Source organism: Castor canadensis, chromosome 15, assembly GCF_047511655.1.
Source record: "Castor canadensis chromosome 15, mCasCan1.hap1v2, whole genome shotgun sequence".
Classification (NCBI taxonomy): Eukaryota; Metazoa; Chordata; class Mammalia; order Rodentia; family Castoridae; genus Castor; species Castor canadensis.
The window spans coordinates 80,742,916-80,768,438 of NC_133400.1; the positions used below are offsets into that span (position 1 = coordinate 80,742,916).

General features: G+C 37.8%; 1 protein-coding gene across 1 annotated transcript in view; it reads left to right on the forward strand.

Annotated features, from left to right (window-relative positions):
* Window positions 1-15,371, forward strand: part of Itga8 (integrin subunit alpha 8) — a 179,615-nt gene extending 164,244 nt beyond the window's left edge. Inside the window, exons 28-30 of the mRNA XM_020171319.2 lie at window positions 1,600-1,701; window positions 10,639-10,761; window positions 12,539-15,371. Coding sequence (XP_020026908.2) covers window positions 1,600-1,701; window positions 10,639-10,761; window positions 12,539-12,625 — 312 coding nt within the window. The 3' untranslated portion in view covers window positions 12,626-15,371. The remainder of the gene's footprint in view (window positions 1-1,599; window positions 1,702-10,638; window positions 10,762-12,538) is intronic.
* The last annotated feature ends 10,152 nt before the right edge of the window (window positions 15,372-25,523 follow it).

Sequence of the window (25,523 nt, forward strand, 5' to 3'; positions counted from 1 at the left end):
GATAGAAGAAAGAAAAAGGCAGAGATAGAGTAACTTTAAATATGCAAAAGTTGCATTCTATGACCTGTGCTTTTCATTCATAGGAAATAAGGCTGACTAAAGAGAGAAGAAATTCAGCTAAAGAGAGGGGAAAAATGAACTTTGTAGAAATATTTGAACAAAATTATTACAATCTAAATTGTTGCATTGGCCTCAAGAGACCCAACACTGAATGACAGTGCTATGGTACATGCTAATAATCTTCTCTTTGGGAAGAAAAAAAAGCTTGATTACAGCACTTGATGTAATCATGTGCTGATTTCAGGCTATCAACATGATGTCAGTGAATATGGAGTTGGGAAGAGATGCCCAATGGTACACCATTGTGTAGTGTTTCCCTTATGCATACAATCAGCATAAATGACATCAGGACCATGGGTAATAGTAAAATATAATAAAACAGTTAGTAAGGATTGAGTTTTGTGTGTTTATTACCTTCTTAGAAGTATAATTTACTTAAGTTTATGTTTATATAATTTAAGGTTAAATAATGCATCTGTTCAACAGCTGGCACTCAAAATTCCTGAATTTTTAGCAACTGGTTCTCACCAGCCATTATGAGTCCATAATGTTATAGCACAACACTGGTGAATCTAACCATTGTCTCAGATGGAAAGAGCCACAGAAACTTAAATTCTCAAAGCAACTTTGCTAAGTTACTCTTAAATAGTCAACAGGTAACATGAGAACCAATTAAGGAGAACTTTTGCTGAAAAGTTCTTTCAGAAACAATGTATGCTGTTGGTCAGTGATTCTTAACAAGAGCTCCCCGGAGGACATTTGCAATAACTAGAGACATTTACGATTGTCACAACTGGGGCATCCAGCAGGAAGAGACCAGGGATTCTGCTAAACCTCCTGCAATGCACAGGACAGACTCCTGTCCAACCAAAATGCTGAATAGCACAGAGGCTGAGAAGCCCTGTTCTTGAGTCTTCTGTATAAAGTGAAATGTAATAAATGTCTTTATTACTAAGTACTAATGTCTCCTAAAATATTTTCCTCTATCAGATAACAAGAATTTTTTAAGTCACTGTGTCTCTCCTTTGTCATTCTTTAGTAGTAATTACATTAATCATTGTGCTTGCTCCCTCTTAGGACCCTAATTTTCTGGGTTTTCAATCTTAACTTTATACATAAGTCTTTTATTAGTAAGACTAATCATTCTTAGAAATAGAAATGGAACAAATGGTTGGATGTTTGGATGGATGGTTGTCTGGATAGACGGATGTTTGAATGGATGGTTGAATGGATGGATGGTTGGATGGATGGATGGTTGGATGGATGGATGGTTGGATGGATGGATGGTTGGATGGATGGATAGATGGGTGGGTGGATGGATATTTGAATGGATGGATGGGTGAATGGATGGATGGATATTTGGATGGATGGATGGATGGATGGATGGATGATGAGGAAAATGTAAAAAAATTGAGAAAAAGAAGAAAGGAGGAAATTTTGCTTTAGACATGCAAAACATTGAAAAGAACTGAGTAGATACCAGTACAACATTTAAAAGCTTCCCAGGAAACATATATTAATTAGTATTTTTACTTTCAGAGGAAAAATGATCCCTATGCTCTTGCATCCCTGGTGTCCTTTGAAGTTAAAAAGATGCCTTATAAGGATCAGCCAGCAAAACTCCCAGAAGGAAGCATAGCTGTGAGTATCTTTGAAATACATCAGCACAAATAATATAACTGAGATAGTGTTTAAATCATTGTCCAGCTTGTGCGTGGTATAAATGTTTACTTTGATCAGAGAAAAGTTTCCTCTTCTCACATCACTCTTTTCTTCTTTCAGCCTGAAAATTTTCCCATTGCCTTTAGGTTTGTTTTTTAACCTTTCAACATAAGTTTCTATTTAAAAAATTGTGGGAGGACTTACACTATTCAATATTTTTTAATCAAGTCATTTTGTTTCTGCAAAATCTAAGTAGCAAGGATCATTATAATAAAATCTTACTGATTCCCTAATTCTGACGATAGCATTGTACATCAGGTATAGGGGAAGAAACTCTTCCTGGGGACCAGTTGTTCATAGACCAGCTGCATTACTTTAGAGAGCCACTGTCCCTTTATATACAAAGATCCACAATTCTGAGTTGGGGTAGAAAGAGGACACTATGAGCTTCAGTTGAATGAAACGACATTTTTTTTAATTGAGGCGCGTAAGCATCATTGACACCCAAATATGTGTCAGAGAACTTCTGCCATCCTCAGCAGTGTGGCAAGACCATAAAGAGGAAAGGAAGGCATGGGTGAGAGGGCATCAGCAGGCACCATTACTAAATTCAGCCTTTCTAATTATTGTGAAGATGATCAGAAACATCTGGAAAACTATTAAAATTTCAACCTTCATCTCTTGATCACTAGTGGATATTTTTACAACCTCCAACTTGAAATCTTGGTCTCTAGGTCTTTGTGGTTCAAAGTATGACTTGGAAGCTGTGTTTGGTGACTCATGTCTATAATCTTAGCTACTCAAGAGGCAGAGGCCAGACAGGAAGACTGTAGTTGGAAGCCAGCTCAGTAAAAAAAAGTTAACAAGACTCCATCTCAACAAACAAGCCAGGTGTGGTAGCACACATTTGTAATTCCAGATCCTCAGAAGGTATACAGAGGATCACAGTCTGAGACTGGCCCAGGCAAAAAAACTCTAGACTCTATCTGAAAAATAACTAAATTGTAAAGGGCTGGGAGTATGACTTAGCTGATAGAGTACTTGCTTAGAAAGTACTTGCCTAGAAAACATCCAGCACTAAATTCAAACTCCAGTGCACGCCTCGTCTATTGTGTGTCAGTAGACGAGGATCTTAGAAATCCAAAAAAAAATAGTCTATCGCTTGACCTGCTGAGTCTCATCCTGCACTTTATCAATCACCAGGGCATCCAGTCGTCTTTAGATGGTGTACAAGTCCGTCCTATTGTGATCTTCAGCCTGGGTCTTCAGAACCTCATTGTAATAGTTCATCTTCGTAGCCTCACCTACCTTTAGTAATTTAAATGAATCCATTCGTCAATGAGTCTCACTCATACACGTTTAAAAATATGTAAAATAACGCTGTGGAGCTTTCTTAAACAAAAATGTCTCTTTTCAAAATAAGGTATTGTCCTTCTCCCTTGTCTAGGGGTTGGTACCAGTGGGAGGGGAGAGGATATAAAGATGAAGGAGGCTGAATGTGGTGGAACTATTTTGTATACATGTATGAAAATGGGAAAATGAGACATGTTGAAACTATTCCAGGAATGGGGTGAGGGGAGATAAAGGAGAATGACGGAGGGGGTGAATTCAACTATGATATATATTATAAGAACTTTTGTAAATGTCACAATGTACCCCCAGCACACAGCAATATAATAATAAAAAATAAAGTAAAAAAATAGATAAAATAGATGCATGCTAAGACCTCACCTCATACATATGGACTGAGTAGGTCTAGGCTGGGGCCCTGATGCTGGGCTTTAAAATCCAGACAAGTGTAGATTCTGCAGTGAAACCAGGGCTGAAAACTTCAGCGCAGTCAAGTCACTAAGAGGAAAATCTAAGGCTTTCAAGGCAGAGCCACTGAACCTTCATTCTGGCTCCAACTAGGAAAGCTTGAAGAAGTCACTCTGCTTCTCTGAGGCTGTTAACTATGTCCAGCTGAAGCAATAGTGAAGCTGATAGATAGCTTTACCCTAGCATTGTATCTGGATCAAGGAAAGTCTCAAGTCTCAATATTAGTAACCTTCCCCAAATGTCTTATCGTCTCTAAATCCAGTAAGACCACATTGGAAATGACAATAAAGATTCGCACAAAGTATTTTAAAGCCAGACCAGCCACATCTTTCTTCATTTATATCATCTCTCTTTCTCTCACAAAATGTCTGCTGTAGCTTGGATTTATGTTCAATCCAGAAAACAAGATGCTTTGGGCTTTTAATACAGAGTGTTCATCCAAAGAGGTTCAAAGGCCTGTCTCTGTAAAGAAAGATAAATCCAGGCTCTTTTGTGTTTTCTGAGCACGTGTTTCATAACAGAAACACATGTTACAGTCCACCTCATCAACAGCATTGCATCTTTCTGTGCTGGCCACAGGTGACAGCCTGCTGTTCTCAACTCATCTCAAAAGATTCACGAAATGATCAAATGCATGCTTCCTCCACCAGTGCCACCCGTTACCATATTGCCAAAAATAAGACCTATTAGCTGATATGGATGATTTACCACACCGTTTGGTAAAGGTTATTGGAAAAACTCTAAGGAATGGAAGCGTTTTCAAGTCTCCCTAAATCTGACTGACTGTAGAAGATCTCGCCAGTACAAAGTTAGCTGTGCATTATAGGGAAACAGTCTTTCTGCGGCTTTTTTTTCTTTTTTTGAGAGAGAGAACTCTGGTTAGAGCAGCAAACACAGTTTATAGTAAGTTCTCAAAGGTGTTACCATTCTTCTCTTGAACAGAGCCCAGCAGCAGAGAATTGCTGTAAGGTGGTACAGTCATTTGGAACAGGTTGTTTGAGAATCAGCAAAGCTCCATTTGGCCTCTAGGGAAAGACTTTGCAATGAAACTAAATAATATGTAGTTGTTTTGCTAGACTTCTGTGTGGGATGGTTGGTTTGTTTGTACTTCCTTTTCAACATGGTCATAATTCAGCCACTTCTTAAGACCTGTATAAGCTTTACATATGGAAGAAAATAGCATTCTTCATTGGCTACTTGCATAGCATCTGTGTTTATAACATATGAACTCTTCTTGCAACGTCACCCTGGTCCTGTTCAGAGGCGAGGCAAAGGTTCTATGATTCAGAGGATCCTTATGACACAGAAGGAAAAAGATTATGCAATTATTTTTCCACTCTTTTGACTCACCACTAAACCTTGACATTTGTGTGTCATGCAACTGACACCCAAATCTACAATTTACATCTGGAAGAGAGTATTATTGTCTAATATAACTCTAAAGGTGATTATTTATAAAACACTTCATGAAACCCCTTATTTAAAAACTCACACATAATCTGCAAATCCAGTGGATTTGTAAATTTTTGCAAAAACCTCAGCACCTGAAAATGGAATTCACATTCTAAACAATTGTTCAGAGTACAGAGTACAAATTCACGATGGAAACCACTTGTCTCCTAGGAGGTATGGATGTTAAATCTGTGCTTGGCTAGTCCATTTTGTGTTATTATTTTGTTCTAACTGGTACTGAAGGTAGGGTGTCTTGGTACATTTACTTAAAACATTCTTCTGTCCCCACTGTAGTGTGTTTAGACAAGATTTTGTGATACATAAATACAGATGTCAACATTAATTACAGTTGCAAATACAAGGAAGTTTTTCCTTCTATCTTGGTGTTTTCTGTCAAAATATACAAAAACATATCATAAATGTCAATAATAAAATGTAGGCACATTAAAGTTTACTTATGGCCCTTCAGTCATAATAAAGAACAACAAGATTTACAACATGATAAAGGTAAGATTAAATGTTCCCTACTTAAGGTCACTTAAGGAAATCCCAAACCATTTATAATTTATGGGTTCCACTTCCTCAAATTGCAGATAATGGTAATAAGTGAGTTGTTAATATTTTATGCTATTTCTTTAAATAGCTACAAGTTCCTGGTAAACAAAAAGTGGATTGAAACAGATTGTTGATTAGTTGGCAAGCAAATTGGATTTTTCCCCTAAGTTTCACTTGACATTAACCTTTTTAAATTTTATTTACTTATTTATTGACAGTACTGAGGTTTGAACTCAGGGTCTTACACTTGCTAGTCAGGTGCTCTGCCACTTGAACCATACCCCCCAGCCCTTTTTTGTGTTAGTTACTTTTTTGCATAGGTTCTTATGGTTTTGCCTGAGGCCTGCATAGGGCCTGTGAGCCTCCTAAGTCTGCCTCTCATGTAGAAGTGTGCCACCATGCCTGGCTTATTTGTTGAGATAGTCTCACTGAATTTTTGCCTGGGTTGGCCTTGAACCATGATCCCCCTGATCACGAGTTTCTGTGATTATAGGTGAGAGCCTCTGAGTTGGCCTTGGCCTTGGCCTTTTTCTTGTCTTTCTTTTTTATTTTTTTCTGAAATATCAAATCATAAGCCCATTGTCTCAAAGTAAACCTGTACTCCTAAGTACACTCTGTCTTCTGCCTGGGGGTTCCTTCTTGGTGAAAGAATCTTGCAACAAAGGATGTGTTGTATAAATATTTCTTCAGAACTGGAGGTGTGGCTCAAGTGATAGAGTACCTGCTTTGCAAGCACAAAGTCCTGAGTTCAAACTCCAGTCCTACTAAAAAAAAGTATTTCTTCAATAAGCACAGTTTTGTTATTTTTGTAGTACATTTCACTTTAACCCTTAAAATTTTAACAAGTGATACAGGCTGCCAGTGTGAAGTGCACACTGGATTTTGGAGACAATTTTAAATATATATGTGTAAAAGATACTTTAGGCTGGGTATGGTGGCTCAAGTCTGTTATCCTAGATTTTTGGGAGGTGGAGCTCAAGAGGATCATGATTCAAGGTCAACCCAGGCAAAAAGTTCTCAACCAATGGCCAGGTATAGTGACACACACCTGTCTCTAAGCTATGTAGGGAAGCACAAATAGGAAGATTGCAGATTAGGCTGGCCCAGGTATAAAGTGAGACCCTGTCTCAAAAATAAGCCATGCACAAAGGGCTAATGCAGTAGCTCAAGTGGTACACCACCTGCCTAGTAAGTGTGAGGCCCTGAGTTCAACTCCAAGTACCACTAAAAAAAAACTATTTTAAAATTTTTTATCTAATTTACATGTGGAAACAATAATATCATTATCATCACTGATGAGTACATTAATGTCATAGTGACTAAATTCATGATGGTATCTAGTAATGATATCATTAATAGATGACAGTTGATCATAGGGTGAAATATGTTATTAAAATGCATGTCCCTTTCTTTTCACTCTTTTTAATATGGCTACTAGAACATTTGACTTTACACATGTGACTCATATTGTATTGTCACTGAATAGCACTGATCAAGAGCAAAGTTATAGCTGGTGGTAAGATTCATGGAGCTTCAGAAAACATAGAGTCTTTAAATAAATATTTGAAACAAATGAGCAATTCCTTGATAAGTCAATGCTCAGACATTAGAAACTCTAAAACTCATGGCCCATTTTCTCATCACTTATTACCCAGTGGATACTTTGATTGAATTCTTGTGGGCTTCTCAAGACAAGTTATAAGACACATGTAAATATTAGAATTAACAAAGTTTGGTATTTGTCAACATTGCACTTCTTTCTCAACCTCCCTGCAAACTAACCTGCACCTTATTTACTCATATTTAAATAAGTGGTGGTCCTGGCCAAATGATGGATCAAGTCCTTTCTTTTGAAGTTCACCTGCAGCTTAAGTCTCCAGTTTATCTAAACAGAGCACAGAGTGTCAGGAAAAGCTATGGTTTTCTGGTTTCCACCTGCAGAGGAAATGCCCCACTGCCAGTGGCAGATCTGTAGTCCTGCATATGTCACATGACTCCCTAGTCACTTGTTTCCAGAAGGACCTCCCTTTCCAAGACAACCAATGATGTGTTACATTCAGCTTTTTCTGGCAGCCTGTCACTCAGATGAAATGCTTTGTGTCAGTATGGTTGGTTTCCTGTATTTTTACTGACTTTGGTGTAGTGACTTTTTGAATATGCAATAGGAAGCCTAGATTAGTTTAGGAAGACACCATGGCAAAGGAAGGCCTCTGCAGTCACACTCACTTTAGACTGAGATTGGGCAGACTGGATGCCACATGGAGATTCTAAAGGCAGAGGGCAAGGAATGGAGAACACAGAGGAGAGACTCTCCAGTTTGTTTTTGTGACTCTGTGCATCCTCCCCCTAGTGAATTGCATGGGATGACTGGCAAGAAATGCATATGGTGTACATAGTCCTTGCACTTTAAAGAACTCAAAGAAAGGATATGAAATGATATTGTTTAAATGAACCTAATGTTACTGGAAGCAGACTGGCAACAGTTTCAACACTGGATAGTGATCATCTTCTCACAGCTATTTTAGGCCCTGCTGTTATAATCTGTGAAAGAGAATGTAAACAACAAGCCAGTAGGTTTATAACTATCCCTATAAATTTGTTCTCTGATTCAGGGGACCCCATGATGCATATCTGGTCAATTTGATTCTTTATTTTTACTTTTTCATCATTGTTGCAAAAGCCTTCAAATATCTTAAACTGTAACAAGAAAACATAGGGAAAATACTTAAAGATAGCATAGGCAGTTACTTTCTAAATAGGACTCCAGTGGCTAAGGATATAAGAGCAAGAATTGACAAATGGGATTGCATCAAATTTAGAAGCATCAACAGGAACGATTTCCAGAATCAAGAGACAATCCACAGAATAGGAGAAAATCTTTACAGACTATTCATCTGACAGAGGATTAATATCCAGAATATATAAAAAGCTCAAAAAATTAAACACCAAACACCATTATCTCTTTGTAAGTAACCTTCCCAGCTTGTTTTTACAGACAGACCAGTTTTAGAGACAACACAGCAAAACCTGTGATGGCCAAGTGAAGAAGACGCACAATCCACTCTCACCATTCCAGTTTCTTTGTACTAAACTAATGATTTGAGGAATCAATCCTCCTTATTTCAACTCCTTTGGATTTGTTTTTAACTTACAAAAGTAGGGTTACTTCCTAAATTTAACATGAAGTAGGAAAGAAGTACAGAAGAGTAAAGATTCAGAGGCATCTGTGCCTTGTCTTACCATGAATTACCTATTAACAAACTTCAGTGAGCTCTGACACAGGCACAAAATATTAACTAAAGCTATGTTATTTCCTCTGATGACTTAGAGCCTATGAAAAAGAAACTTTCCTAAGAAACCTCAGAATTTTCTCCCGGTCCAGATTTCTCTCTCCTGGGTCATTTTAACTGACCTACATTTAGATGATCGGTACTATTCCATTCCAAAATTCTGAAATTCTCATGACCAAAACTGTGTCAGCCTGCTGCCGGTGAAGTTATCTTCATTTTGAAACATTTCATGCCCCTTCTGGTGAGTATTCAGACAAGGTGAGACCAGGCAAACTTCTTAAAGGCAAAAATAAAAGACATGACATAAGATATTTGGGGGCATAAGGATTGACAACAAGGGTAATGCATTCTAAAGTTGAACAGATAGTAGCAGGGCAGATGACTTCAGAATGATTTTTTTCTGTAGGGTTGCAGTGGCCTTTGTGCAAGGTTGTGATCCTGACAGAGTCTTTTTTGTAGCTGCTATCAGGTAACATGCTTGAGAACCCTGCCTTCATATCCTCCTGGCTTTATTTTCTATTTTTATTGTTGTTAGGGTTGACACAAGCAGCTTCAATCTTATTCTGCCAACATTCACACGAATTACTTTCAAGAAATGCACTAGCTAGCCTCAAGTTCTGAGCACTTCTTCATGGATAGAACATATAATCTAAGGATAGAGAGACATTAATTAGTGTTGTGCATCACTTAGTTTCCCTGGGACTCAATTTTATCATCTGTAAAATGAGATTAGATGATTTCTAACCTTCTTGCACATCCAATGGTTCATGGTTGTTCTCAGGCTCAATTCTCAATGAGGTTTAGCTGAGTGATATGAAGAAACTCAATGTTCATTAGAGTATACTTTTGGCTGTTGTCATCATAAATATCCAGCCCAATTTAAGGTGCTTCCTTTCCCCAAAAGCCACATGTTGTCTCTCATATGTGGAATATAGACCTAATACAAGTGAAGCAAAATTATGAAACTCTGGTCACACTAAGGGGAGGTCACACAAGGGAGGGGTAGGGAAACTAAGAATTTGAATATGGTTTATATACTCTCATACAAGGATAAATACAGAAATCTTAAACTGACTGAAACTGCCATAAAAAAGGGACTAAGGTAGAATGAAGAAAATTAAAGAAGATAAACCAATATCATAAGGAAACTCCCTGTATAGCTACCTTTATCTCAAGCAAGCTAAAATGTCATGGGTTTTTTGTTTTATCTTTTCTCTTTTATCTTCTACAAAATCAAAGGAGGGCAGAACAAGTCCTGCCTGGGGAGCAGGGCTAGCACCAGTGGAAGGGGCGAGGTGATAGGGTAGGAGGGTGAATACAGTGCAAAAAATGTGAACACATGTATGTAAATGCAAAAATGATACCTATTGAAACTACCCCAGGAATGAGGGGGATAAAGAAGAATGGTGGAGGGGGTGAATTCAAGCATGATATATTTTATACATTGTAAGAACCTGTGTAAATGCCACAGTGTACTCCCACCCAGCACAACAATAAAGGAAAACAAAATAAAAAGGTCCTTCCTTTTGTTTTGGCCCCTGGTCCACCCTAAATTGTATTCTAGGTTTCCTGTGGTTAAAAGCCAGCAACCCACCAAGAATGTATAATTAGATCTTCACCTAACCTGCCAGATGCGGGGATTTGCTTGTTTTTAAGAGCCTACATTCCAACACTGTCCCCTCACAACTCTCCTACAGGATAAATGCAATTATTAGTGGATCCTTTCAGAACCACTGCAATTGCTGCTTTATTTCACTAAAAAGCTTTAAAGTTAGAGCTCATTGCTTTATTTTCATTTCAGATTAAGACGTCAGTTATTTGGGCTACTCCAAATGTTTCCTTCTCGATTCCATTATGGGTCATAATCCTAGCCATACTGCTTGGATTATTGGTTCTGGCCATCTTAACCTTGGCTTTGTGGAAGGTAAGTTGATTTCCTTTTATTGTTCCTTTAGGACTGGAGATGCCTCTGAAGGAATTTAGAAGGCTATTGTTAGGATTTTGAAAGATGATGCTAACAGCATAATTTAGAGATTCTTAAAAGGTCTGAAAGACATAAAGGGAAACTTGTGTCTTGTTTGCTTTGCATACTTAATATGCTTGTGTCAGTAGTATTTAAGAAGACTAAGAGTGTATGATTGTTTTTTATCTCAAGATTTCTGTGTGTGTGTGCTGCTGGAGCACTCACACTTGCTAGGTAACTGCTCTACCACTGAGCTACATCCCCAGCCTCATCTTGATATTTCTTGTAAAAATAAATAAAAAGAATTAGGCTTTGATAGCTAAGGCCTGTGATCTATCCAATATACTTAAAGTGATAATGTTATTATGAAGATATCTCTTTCTGGTTAAACTGACCAAGATCTTAAGCTTTCTATTGACCTAGTCCTTTCATAAATCCTTTGAGAGTTTTCTTTATAAGCACTTCACTGATACAATTAACATAGATCAATTCTATTTTTTTATTTCAACTATTAATTAGGCCAAATAGATCATGCATAAGCTACTTGGACTTGTTTTTAATCTTGCCAAGTAGTTTATCCTTATTAGGAAACCCTAACAAGTTCTTTGAGGTGTTATACTGAGGTTTGTTCTAAAAGTCTGCAATAGGAATAAATGTCTGACACAAAACTTGTACAGCTGCCAAGTTTTACAGAACCTTCCACTCCAAAAAAGAAATAATGTCACAATCACATGACTGTAAGAGTAATTCATCCAATCCCATCTTAGTTCACCACAATTGTTGTTGTTCCCGAAAACCATAGCACATCTTTATTTTGAAACAATAGGCAGTATGCATGATAGAACTATAAACTGAGGAAACCTTGGCTTTGAGTTTAAAAAATAGCTTTTCTAGTCATTATCAGATGTTTTGTGCCATCATGAGCCCATATAGTCTATGACACACATTTAGAAATGACTTTTGCATTGTTCTTTTATTTATGGCAATTTCTAATGAATAGAAGATACAATTATATATGCCAATTAATAGAATATTCCACTAACTCTCCAAAAGAACCCATCTTGAACTTCCAGTACAAGAAATAAGAAGTTCCAAGTTTCTAGAAAAAGATACATCTTCCTTGGCAAAATACTAGCTGAAATTCAGGAGGAGGAAGATTCTAGAATCACCTTTAATAAAAGATGCTGCTTAATTTGTGGAAAGTCACTAAAATGTGTCTGCCTGGTTGTATCATTGAAATAAGTTACAATCACATCTCCCTCTGTATATCGTATATCCCACCAAGCACAGAGGGACAGGCAATAATGTCACTTCTTCTATAATCCATCCCAAGAGCACCTACAGTACACCACAGAAGACAATGTCCCTTTTCTGGCCAGCAGTTAGCATGCTACCAGCTCAGCAAACATGCAGAAAAGCAGAGAAAGAATCCCTGGGACACATTGCTATAATTCTAGGAAAATATCCAAGGTCTGTGAGTGGTTCATAAAATAAAGACATTCTGTCACTGCCAGTATAGAACAGAAGGAAGGGCAAAAATGCTCTGCCCTCCTGTTCACCTTGCTCTGAGCAATGCATTCCTTCAAACGGGTAAACAAGATGCTACTTTCTCCTCTTAATTTTGATAATTGGGCACATTACATTTACAAAGCTCCAATTTCCTCTGCAAATTCTTTAAATGAAGAGTTTCACAAGTTCCCCAGATGACTTGATTTTCATCCCTTTTTCCTTTTCACAGTGTGGATTCTTTGACAGAGCAAGACCTCCCCAGGATGAAATGGCTGACAAGGAGCAGCTGACCAGTGACAAGACCCCTGAGGCATGACAGGAAAAAAATAAAGAGCAAAAATTTAAACACTGGTGCTGTTCAAAGAAAAGAAAGAACATAAGAGCTAAATCATAAAGGCTTTCCTGTACCTGCCAGTGACCTAGGGAATGGAATGATCACCTCATCTACTCCATCTTTTGAGGATGTTGCCATGAAGTCTGGAGAACTCTGGTAGAAGGAGACCCCAACACTGTGGAAACAATCAGACCAGCAGTCATGAAAGATTTCTTTTGCTTTCATCATTCCATATTTGGCAGACATGGGTATAGGAACTTAGGTTGCTCTCCAGGTAAACCCAACCTGAGTTGCAAAGATGAACTGTCTGAATTACTATAGAATTTAGAAGGTGGACTAGGAGGGAACAGTCCAACACTACTGTATCCAGTGGAATTTATGACACCTCCCTATGGAAAAGAAATAATTCCAGTGACGTGATGGCTCAGGGAGACAAGCAATATGTTGTTGGTACATGAAAGTACCTTTTGAAACAACAAGATAATTTTGTGAGGGTAAAATATTATTTATTTATTTTCCATTTCTCTAGGTTGAGATTCTCTGGTTGTCTAGAGGATTTGGAAATTAATATTTGGTTGGCTAGTCTTTGAAACCACTCACTTCATTTCCTCCTAAGATAACCACTTTGTGCAGATAACTTGTTTAATTGAGTATCTTCAGAATTTAGACAGTGTCAAGGAAAACCAAATTGGTATTAGGAATCAATTCTGCTTAATACTTTGCTGCCTTCTGCCTGGAATAAGTTTTATTCCTATCCAGGAACTCACATCTGCTTAATTTAGCTTTACAAAATGTTGCATTTTATATCCTTTTGTATATGTAAAAAGTCTTTCTACTGACTTAGTTAACACAAGAATTACAAGGTACTCATCTCTGTGTGTGTTGTTTAAAAGTAATGGCAAAATTTCTAGAGCCCATATTAAAAAAATCAATTTAGAAATATTGGTAAACATCATTTTTAAAAGCTATAACAAGCAGCACCAGCATTTATCTTGGGATTAAATATCTGCTTTCCCTGCTATACCTCATACTTATATACGACACAAAACGTGTTGAACATAAACAGGATGGAAATATCAAATTACACAGGTGTGAGACAAACCTAGAAAACTGTTTCCTAAGGATTTTATTTAAAATTGCTTATTCCAACTTTATTGCTTATTTTACTGTTAACCTTTATAGTACATAATCTTGGAGAATAATCTTTTATTTAAACTATTTTCCCATCATCTTTAACTTAACCATCAAAAAATTTGTTGTTTAAGACTCTTGTAAATAATCCATAATCATGTATAATATTACCATTTGAAAGTAAAATTGAGCAGCCAAATTCATAGATAGTCTGCACAATTTTGTATCCTTTTTATAATGATGAAAAATTACTATGAAGAAATGCTGAAAAAAACTTTTATGTGCAATATTTTATAGACATATGTATCTGAGGCATGTTTACACTGGCATTAGTTATTTTTTAATTAATATCCTAAATATTAAGTATGATAGAACAAGCTGACCAAAATTCTTAAGTTTACAAAGCATTTGGAAAAATCAGTGTCCCAATTTCAACAATCACACTTTATTTAAAAGATGAGCCAAATTCACAGACAATAAATTTTATGCTGTGCCTTAACCTGGAGAGGAGCCATTTGGCTCCAGCTGCAGAAGCTCCTTAGAAAGCAAACAAAAGGCACATGGATGTACACATCATTGCAGCTCATCTTCTTCCTGCTTGTGAATTAAATCTGTCAGGGTAGCTGTTTCATGTCTGTTGGGAGCTCAATTCTAGCTCTCAGACTGTGCAGCTGATGGCTAATGAGCATTGACCTTGACTCAAAGATTTTGAGGGTCCCATGCCAGCCTCTGGGGATCTTTGGTGGTAGTCACTTAAAGACAACCAATTTTGCATGTAGGAGGCCATCTGTATTATATGATTTGAGGATGCCATATAGCTCTCTTTCCCCCAAAGAATGCCCTAACTCTTGTTGTGCCTGATTTGTGATCAGTAGAAATGAACTCCTCAGGAGTTTTGGTCATCAAAGACCCTGGAGAAAATGGACCCCTTGCCTTGAAGGAAGTCAGAACTCTTAAGGCTAAACATAAGAATGTGGGGATAATTCATAAGACATCTGGTGGAAATTAGAAATGCCAGGTAGAAGATGAACCCAGAACATAGCAAGGCATGAGGGCTTCAAGACAAACCATGTCTTCCCACAATCTCAGCCAATAGAAGTTGCTTCTAGAGGGCACTGAGACCTATGGGTATTTCTGAGGACTGGCACACATATGCACACTGTAGCCCTCTAGCCTCAGAATATGGAAGCAATGGAGAGAGGGAGAAAACTGAAGTCAAGTGAATCCTCCAGATATCAGTTTGCATCAGGTCTACACAGACAACACACTGACAATGCACTGAGAACATAATGCTTACAGCATTGCTGACTTCTTTCATAAGTCACAATGAGCTGGGCTCCTCTTAGAGCTTACCTGTATTTTTCTTCAAAGAATTCCCTTTCTAATTCTTGCAACTGGTTTTTAAGGCATGGGACAATGGACAAATTAAGTTTTATGAATTTGGAGATTTGTACACAGTAAATAAATGATGTACTAGCCACCACTGAACCTCTATGCTTATAACTCAGCTCTTGTTTTATTTAAATACATGTGTAGAGATCTGTGAAGATTTTCATGTACCTATTTACATTGTCACTAATAAAGTTAAAAGTTAAAGACATAATGGCTTATTTATGGTTTATTTCACATATAACATAATGCCCTCCCATATGGCCAAAGACTTCCACAATCATACCTTGATTCTTTATTATAAAAATATGTGACATTGGCAAAAGAACAATGCTGGAGGTATCATGATACCCGACTTCAAACTATATTACAAAGCAGTAACAACAAAAACAGCATGGTACTGGCACAAAAACAGACATGAAGACCATTGGAACAGAATAGAGGACCCAGATATGAAACCACACAACTATAACCAACTTGTCTTTGACAAAGGAGCTAAAAATATACGATGAAGAAAAGACAGCCTCTTCAACAAAAACTGCTGGGAAAACTGGTTGGCATTCTGCAAAAAACTGAAACTAGATCCATGTATATCATCCTATACCAATATTAACTCAAAATGGTTCAAGGATCTTAATATCAGACCCCAAACTCTAAAGTTGATACAGGAAAGAGTAAGAAATACTCTGGAGTTAGTAGGTATAGGTAAGAACTGTCTCACTGGAACCCCAGCAGCACAGCAACTAAGAGATAGCATAGATAAATGGGACCTCATAAAACTAAAAAGCTTCTGCTCAACAAAAGAAATGGTCTCTAAACTGAAGAGAACACCCACAGAGTGGGAGAAAATATTTGCCAGCTACACATCAGACAAAGGACTCATAACCAGAATATATAGGGAACTTAAAAAACTAAATTCTCCCAAAACTAATGAACCAATAAAGAAATGGGCAAGTGAACTAAACAGAACTTTCTCAAAAGAAGAAATTCAAATGGCCAAAAAACACATGAAAAAATACTCACCATCTCTAGCAATAAAGGAAATGCAAATTAAAACCATGCTAAGATTCCACCTCACCCCTCTTAGAATAGCCATCATTAGCAACACCACGAACAACAGGTGTTGGTGAGGATGCGGGGAAAAAGGAACACTCTTACACTGCTGGTGGGAATGTAAACTAGTACAAGCACTCTGGAAAAAAATGTGGAGGCTACTTAAAAACCTAGACATTGATCTACCATATGATCCAGCAATACCACTCTTGGGGATATACCCAAAGGTCTGTGACACAGGTTACTCCAGAGGCACCTGCACACCCATGTTTATTGCAACACTATTCACAATAGCCAAGTTATGGAAACAGCCAAGATACCCCACTACTGATGAATGGATCAAGAAAATGTGGTATCTATACACAATGGAATTTTATGCAGCCATGAAGAAGAATGAAATGTTATCATTCGCTGGTAAATGGATGGAATTGGAGAACATCATTCTGAATGAGGTTAGCCTGGCCCAAAAGACCAAAAATCGTATGTTCTCCCTCATATGTGGACATTAGATCAAGGGCAAACACAACAAGGGGATTGGACTTTGATCACATGATAAAAGCTTTAGCACACAAGGGAGGGGTGAGGATAGGTAAGACACCTAAAAAACTAGATAGCATTTGTTGCCCTCAACACAGAGAAACTAAAGCAGATACCTTAAAAGCAACTGAGGCCAATAGGAAAAGGAGACCAGGAACTAGAGAAAAAGGTTAGATCAAAAAGAATTAACCTAGAAGGTAACACCCACGCACAGGAAATCAATGTGAGTCAATGCCCTGTATAGCTATCCTTATCTCAACCAGCAAAAACCCTTGTTCCTTCCTATTATTGCTTATACTCTTTCTTCAACAAAATTAGAGATAAGGGCAAAATAGTTTCTGCTGGGTATTGAGGGGGTAGGGGGGACAGGGAGGGAGTAGGGTGGGTTGTAAGGGAGGGGTTGGGGGGAGGGGGAAGAAATGACTCAAACATTGTATGCACATATGAATAAAAAAAATGTGACATTGGAAGAAATATGAAAGTGCAAAATATGATATTCCCTGGTGGGGTGAAATGGTCAACACTGAGATTGTGGTGATGGTTGCACAACTCCATGAGTACACTAGAAACTATTGCATTGTGTGCTTTAAATAGGTGTGTTTATGCTATGTGAATAATATTTGAATAAACAGGTTAAAATTTTAATTCACCCCTAATACTCCCATCATTATATAACTTAACAATTGTCCACATTTCCTTTTGAATTTTGCACACATGTATACCTTAACTCCTTCATGAAGCCATCTTTGGCCAACTTAAGATTCCTCCTACCCTCCAGTAGCATTTACTCACTTTTCCATCTGTTTCCATGACTACCTTCCAGCTGTAGTGACTCTCAAGGAAATCAGTAATCATATCTTTCATTTGTGTGCTTCCTACACCTAACAATACCTAGTCTATAGATAATGCCCAAACATTTCAGGAATAAATTAATAAATATTCATATTTGCATAGTAACTCTCATGGTAACCATGTACTTTTATAGTTCATGTCCACTGCTAAGCACCAGAGAACCCACAAATGTGTGTCCATCATTCTTCCTATAATGTTAATACACTGTTATTACAGGTTGACTATCACTAGCTTGAAATGCAAGCTCCACAATCTGAAATTTTAAATGTCAACATGATATAAGTTGAAAATTCTATACTTGATGCATGGGTCCCAGGCACCCTAAAAATATGCTATAAAAATATGTTATAGAAGTGTCTTCAGGCTATGTGTGTAAAATATATATGGACTATAAAGGAATTTTATGTTTAGATATGAGTCCAATCTCCAAGATATCTTACTATGTTAGTGCAAATATTCCAAGTTCTGAAACACTTCTGATCCTAAGCATTTCAGATAAGAGCAATTCAACCTGTAGAATAAGTACCAAACATTCTGTTTAATTAATGAAACAGCATTTGCTTACCCATCCCCCTCTTATTGGAAATAGCTGTTCACAGTTTCATGTGTTAAGAATAGCAGTCAACTGAAAATACATTCATACATGGGGCTTCTTCTTGCTTATTTCACTAAATAAACTTTGTAAGAGTGTGATTGCTTGCTCAAAATATATAGAGATGTTTGTAGTTCTTGAAAACATGTTGCTCTTAAAAGGACTAAACCAATTTGCATCAACCTAAATGTAGGGGGATTCCAAGATGGCGGCTAGAGGGAGGAAGCAGAAAACGAGCCTCCTATAGTGAAATCTTGGAAAGACGCTGGAGACACACTTTGCAGGCATAATCACTGAAAAGAGGCATAACTTTGACCCCTCCACACCTCCAGCCGGCACAGAGAATCTCCACTTCAAGTTAAATGGAGAAACAAGGAGGGCCCCCAGGCCACCAGTCACCTGCACCCAGATGGCTTGGGAAGACATGGACCAGGTGAGCTTCGCAGTACCATGGTACTCCCACAGACAACCCTGGGCCAGAGCAGCATGGCCCCCTGTACAGACCAACCTCCACCCGGGGAAAAAAAGAGAAACTGAGTAATAAGCAATAAGAACAATTAAGACACACAGGAAAGAGGGTGGGGCGCACTGAGCACCAAAGATTGGGGGAAGGGAGCCCTTCCCCCCGGGACTGTAAATAAACAAGCCGGCCTGGCTGGAGAGCCTCTGGCAGGAGCGGGGGCACATGCTCAGCAACCAGGAGTGGGAAAGCTTGTGAGAGTGGCGGAGGGAGGAAAACTCCACAGGAGAGGAGGGAAGACCCACTTCCCACATGAACTGTAAACAAACATGGCGGCTGGCAGGAGCAGCAGCACCACCCAGTAATCAGGAGCAGGAAAGCTTGTGAAAGTGGCGGTGGGAGGAAAACTGCACAGGAGAGGGGGGAAGACCCACCTCCCACATGAACTATAAATAAACACGCAGGCCTGACAACGCAGGTGCAGTGTCACTTTTCCCAGTGTGCTTGGAAAGGTGAAAGCTTGTAACAGAGGCTCATGCACAGGAGAAATCTGAGCAAACAAAGCCTGCAGGGCCAGGTGAGTGCTAAGCTTACACCTGAGATCTGCATAAATAACGCCTCCAGCAACAGCAGGCTGACAGCAGCAGGCAGGCAAGCCACAGCTGAAGATACCATTCTCAGAACTGTCTCCAGACTCTTTTTTTTTTTTCTTTGATGAGAGAACACCCGAATTACACCTCCAAGCTGAAAAACTTACTGAAACTGTATTGCATTTGAACTTGAGACGCTTGGTGGGTTTTTTGTGTGTGTGTGTATGTGTAGTTTTGTTCTACTTTATGCGTCCCCTTTGATGAGACAACAACAGAACAACATCTGAGGCACCATCTCCAGGATTGGAGACTGAGATGGACACCCAAATTATTAATGCTGAAACTTCATTGCATTTGAACTTGGAGGTTTTTTTTGGCTTTTTTGGTTTTTTGGTTTTTTTGGGTTTTTTGGGTTTTTTTTAATTTTCTATTTTTTCATTTTATTTTAATGTATTTTGATATATAGATTTTTCTTTAATTTACTTATATTTTATTTTTATTCTTTTTTTTTATTTTCGATTTTCAATCCTCTCTCTGTCTCTCTAATGTCTGTTCAGCTTACTGTCGATTAGTACACTAAAGCTCCCTGTTTATACCTTTGAAACCTTCTTGTCTGATACCTTCTCCTGTTTTCTCCTTCCAGTCTGTGTATTTGTTTTTCCCATTTCCTTAACTTCTTGCTTTCCATCTCAGCTCACCCTTCCATTCTAAATATTACCATTGTTATTATTACAAGCTAGAAAATACATGACTGCACACAGTACAGGGACAGTAACAACACCAAAGACAATGACGGGAAGACAGAAAAAAACAGGGAAACCAGTTTCCCCACAGCAAAAAATTAGTACAGGAACCAGAGGGAAATGAAGAAAACAGGTACTCAGATCCAGACTCCAACAAAATGAAGATAAACTATGCCAAAGGACCCAATGAAGCCCACAAGAATAATTTAAAAGAAGACATCCTACAGGTACTCAATGAGAATTTTATAGAGATGATACTGGATAGGGTCAACCAAAATATACAGGAGACACCCAAGAAATTCCAAGACAACAAAAATAGAGAATTAGAAAAAGAAAAAGAAGAAATAAAGGAAACCATAGAAGCACTGTATAAACACCAAAGTGAAAGAGAGAATACGATGAATAAATGGATAAATGAGCTCAGGACAAAAATAGACAACATTAAAGAGGAAACCAGCCAGGATATGGAAAACCTCAGAAAAAAGAATGAAACAGAACTGCAAAACAAAACGGAAGGCCAATCCAGCAGAATAGAAAAAACAGAAGACAGAATCTCAGAACTTGAAGATGAAATGGTAATTAACGGAAAAACTGAATAACTATTAATTAAACAACTCAAGACCTGTGAAAAGAAAATGCAAGAACTCACCGACTCCATCAAAAGGCCAAACTTGAGAATCATGGGCATCAAAGAAGGAGAAGAGGTACAAGCGAAGGGTATGCGTAATATATTCAACAAAATAATAACGGAAAATTTCCCAAAACTAGAGAAAGATATTCCCATACAGATGCAAGAGGCCTCCAGGACACCAAACAGACCAGATCAAAATAGAACTACCCTACAATATATCATCATTAAAACAACAAGTTCAGAAACTAAGGAAAGAATATTGAAGGCTGTAAGAGAGAAAAAACAAGTAACATACAAAGGTAAACCCATCAAAATCACAGCAGACTTCTCAACAGAAACATTAAAAGCAAGAAAAAGCGTGGGGTGAGATCTTCCAGGCACTGAATGAAAATAACTTCAACCCCAGGATACTCTACCCAGCAAAACTATCATTCAAAATAGATGGAGCAATAAAAGTCTTCCATGATAAGCAGAAACAAACAATATGTGACCACAAAGCCACCACTACAAAGGATTCTTCAAGGGATTCTGCACACAGAAAGTGAAACCCAACTTAACCATGAAAAGACAGGCAGCACCAAACCACAGGAAAAGAAAAAGCAAGACAGTAAAGAGTAACCTCAACTGAGGTACACACAATCAAACCTTCAAACAACTAAGACAACTAAATGACAGGAATCAACACATCCCTATCAGTACTAACACTTAATGTTAACGGACTCAATTCACCCATCAAAAGGCACCGCTTGATGAAATGGATTAAAAAGGAAGATCCAACAATTTGTTGCTTACAGGAGACACATCTCACTGACAGAAATAAGCATAGGCTAAGGATGAAAGGCTGGAAGAAGATTTACCAAGCCAGTGGCCCCCAAAAACAGGCAGGAGTAGCAATACTTATCTCTGACAAAGTAGACTTCAAACCTACATTGATCAAACAAGATAAAGAAGGACATTCCATACCAATAAAAGGGGAAATAGACCAAAAGGAAATAATAATTATCAACCAGTATGCACCCAATGTCAACGCACCCAATTTCATCAAACGTACCCTGAAAGACCTAAAAGCATATATAAATGCCAACACAGTGGTTGAGGGAGACTTTAACACCCCATTATCATCAATAGGTCATCCAAACAAAAAATCAACAAAGAAATCAAAGATCTAAAATATGCAATAGATCAAATGGACCTAGTTGATGTCTACAGAACATTTCATCCAACGTCTACACAATATACATTCTTCTCAGCAGCCCATGGAACCTTCTCCAAAATAGATCATATCCTAGGGCACAAAGCAAGCCTCAGCAAATATAATAAAATAGAAATTATACCATGCATACTATCTGATCACAATGCAGTAAAAGTAGAACTCAAAAACAAAAGACAAAAAACATGCAAACAGCTGGAAACTAAATAACTCATTACTTAATGAACAATGGATCATCGATGAAATAAAAGAGGAAATTAAAAAGTTCCTGGAAGTCAATGAAAATGAAAACGCAACCTACTGGAACCTATGGGACACAGCTAAGGCAGTCCTGAGAGGAAAGTTTATAGCCATGAGTGCATACATTAAAAAGACTGAAAGATCCCAAATCAATGACCTAATGATACATCTCAAACTCCTAGAAAAACAAGAACAAGCAAATCCGAAAACAAATAGGAGAGAAATAATAAAAATAAGAGCTGAAATCAACGAAATAGAAACCAAAAAAACCATACAAAGAATTAATGAAACAAAAAGTCGGTTCTTTGAAAAAATAAACAAGATCGATAGACCCCTGGCAAACCTGACTAAAATGAGGAGAGAAAAAACCCAAATTAGTAGAATCAAGAATGCAAAAGGGGAGATAACAACAAACACCATGGAAGTCCAGGAAATCATCAGAGACTACTTTGAGAACCTATATTCAAATAAATTTGAAAATCTTAAAGAAATGGACAGATTTCTAGATACATATGACCATCCAAAACTGAACCAAGAGAAAATTAATCACCTGAATAGATCTATAACACAAAATGAAATTGAAGCAGCAATCAAGAGTCTCCCCAAAAAGAAAAGTCCAGGACCTGATGGATTTTCTGCTGAATTCTATCAGACCTTTAAAGAAGAACTGATACCAACCCTCCTTAAACTGTTCCATGAAATAGAAAGGGAAGGAAAATTGCCAAACACATTTTATGAAGCCAGTATTACACTTATCCCAAAACCAGGCAAAGACATCTCCAAAAAGGAGAACTATAAGCCAATCTCCTTAATGAACATTGACGCAAAAATCCTCAACAAAATAATGGCAAACCGAATTCAACAACACATCAAAAAGATTATTCACCACGACCAAGTAGGCTTCATCCCAGGGATTCAGGGGTGGTTCAACATACGAAAATCAATAAACATAATAAACCACATTAACAGAAGCAAAGACAAAAACCACTTGATCATCTCAATAGATGCAGAAAAAGCCTTTGATAAGATCCAACACCATTTCATGATAAAAGCTCTAAGAAAACTAGGAATAGAAGGAAAGTACCTCAACATTACAAAAGCTATATATGACAAACCTACAGCCAGCATTATACTTAACGGAGAAAAACTGAAACCATTCCCTCTAAAATCAGGAACCAGACAAGGATGCCCACTATCTCCACTCCTATTCAACATAGTACTGGAATTCCTAGCCAGAGCAATTAGTCAAGAAGAAGGAATAAAAGGAATACAAATAGGTAAAGAAACTGTCAAAATATCCCTATTTGCAGATGACATGATCCTATACCTTAAAGACCCAAAAAACTCTACTCAGAAGCTTCTAGACATCATCAATAGCTACACCAAGGTAGCAGGATATAAAATCAACATAGAAAAATCATTAACATTTCTATACACTAACAATGAGCAAACTGAAAAAGAATGTATGGAAACAATTCCATTTACAATAGCCTCAAAAAAAAATCAAATACCTAGGTGTAAACCTAACAAAAGATGTGAAAGACCTCTGCAAGGAAAACTATACACTTCTGAAGAAAGAGATTGAGGAAGACTATAGAAAGTGGAGAGATCTCCCATGCTCATGGATTGGTAGAATCAACATAGTAAAAATAGTGATACTACCAAAAGTAATCTACATGTTTAATGCAATTCCCATCAAAATTCCAATGACATTCATTAAAGAGATTGAAAAATCTACCGTGAAATTTATATGGAAACACAGGAAGCCACGAATAGCCAAGGCAATACTCAGTCAAAAGAACAATGCAGGAGGTATCACAATATCTGACTTCAAACTATATTACAAAGCAATAACAATAAAAACAGCATGGTACTGGCACAAAAACAGACATGAAGACCATTAAACAGAATAGAGGACCCAGATATGAAGCCACACAACTCTAACCAACTTGTCTTTGACAAAGGAGCTAAAAATATACAATGGAGAAATAGCAGCCTCTTCAACAAAAACTGCTGGGAAAACTGGTTAGCAGTCTGCAAAAAACTGAAACTAGATCCATGTATATCACCCTTTACCAAGATTAACTCAAAATGGATCAGGATCTTAATATCAGACCACAAACTCTAAAGTTGATACAGGAAAAAGTAAGAAATACTCTGGAGTTAGTAGGTATAGGTAAGAACTTTCTCAACGAAACCCCAGCAGCACACCAACTAAGAGACAGCATAGATAAATGGGACCTCATAAAACTAAAAAGCTTCTGTTCATCAAAAGAAATGGTCTCTAAACTGAAGAGAACACCCACAGAGTGGGAGAAAATATTTGCCAGCTACACATCAGACAAAGGACTCATAACCAGAATATATAGGGAACTTAAAAAACTAAATTCTCCCAAAACTAATGAACCAATAAAGAAATGGGCAAGTGAACTAAACAGAACTTTCTCAAAAGAAGAAATTCAAATGGCCAAAAAACACATGAAAAAATACTCACCATCTCTAGCAATAAAGGAAATGCAAATTAAAACCACGCTAAGATTCCACCTCACCCCTGTTAGAATAGCCATCATTAGCAACACCACCAACAGGTGTTGGTGAGGATGCGGGGAAAAAGGAACACTCTTACACTGCTGGCGGGAATGTAAACTAGTACAAGCACTCTGGAAAAAAATGTGGAGGCTACTTAAAAACCTAGACATTGATCTACCATATGATCCAGCAATACCACTCTTGGGGATATACCCAAAAGACTGTGACACAGGTTACTCCAGAGGCACCTGCACACCCATGTTTATTGTGGCACTATTCACAATAGCCAAGTTATGGAAACAGCCAAGATACCCCACTACTGATGAATGGATCAAGAAAATGTAGTATCTATACACAATGGAATTTTATGCAGCCATGAAGAAGAATGAAATGTTATCATTCGCTGGTAAATGGATGGAATTGGAGAACATCATTCTGAATGAGGTTAGCCTGTCCCAAAAGACCAAAAATTGTATGTTCTCCCTCATATGTGGACATTAGATCAAGGGCAAACACAACAAGGGGATTGGACTTTGATCACATGATAAAAGCTTTAGCACACAAGGGAGGGGTGAGGATAGGTAAGACACCTAAAAAACTAGATAGCATTTGTTGCCCTCAACACAGAGAAACTAAAGCAGATACCTTAAAAGCAACTGAGGCCAATAGGAAAAGGGGACCAGGAACTAGAGAAAAGGTCAGATCAAGAAGAATTAACCTAGAAGGTAACACACACGCATAGAAAAACAATGTGAGTCAATGCCCTGTATAGCTATCCTTATCTCAACCAGCAAAAACCCTTGTTCCTTCCTATTATTGCTTATACTCTCTCTACAACAAAATTAGAGATAAGGGCAAAATAGTTTCTGCTGAGTATTGAGGGGGTAGGGGGTAGAGGGAGGGGGCGGAGTGGGTGGTAAGGG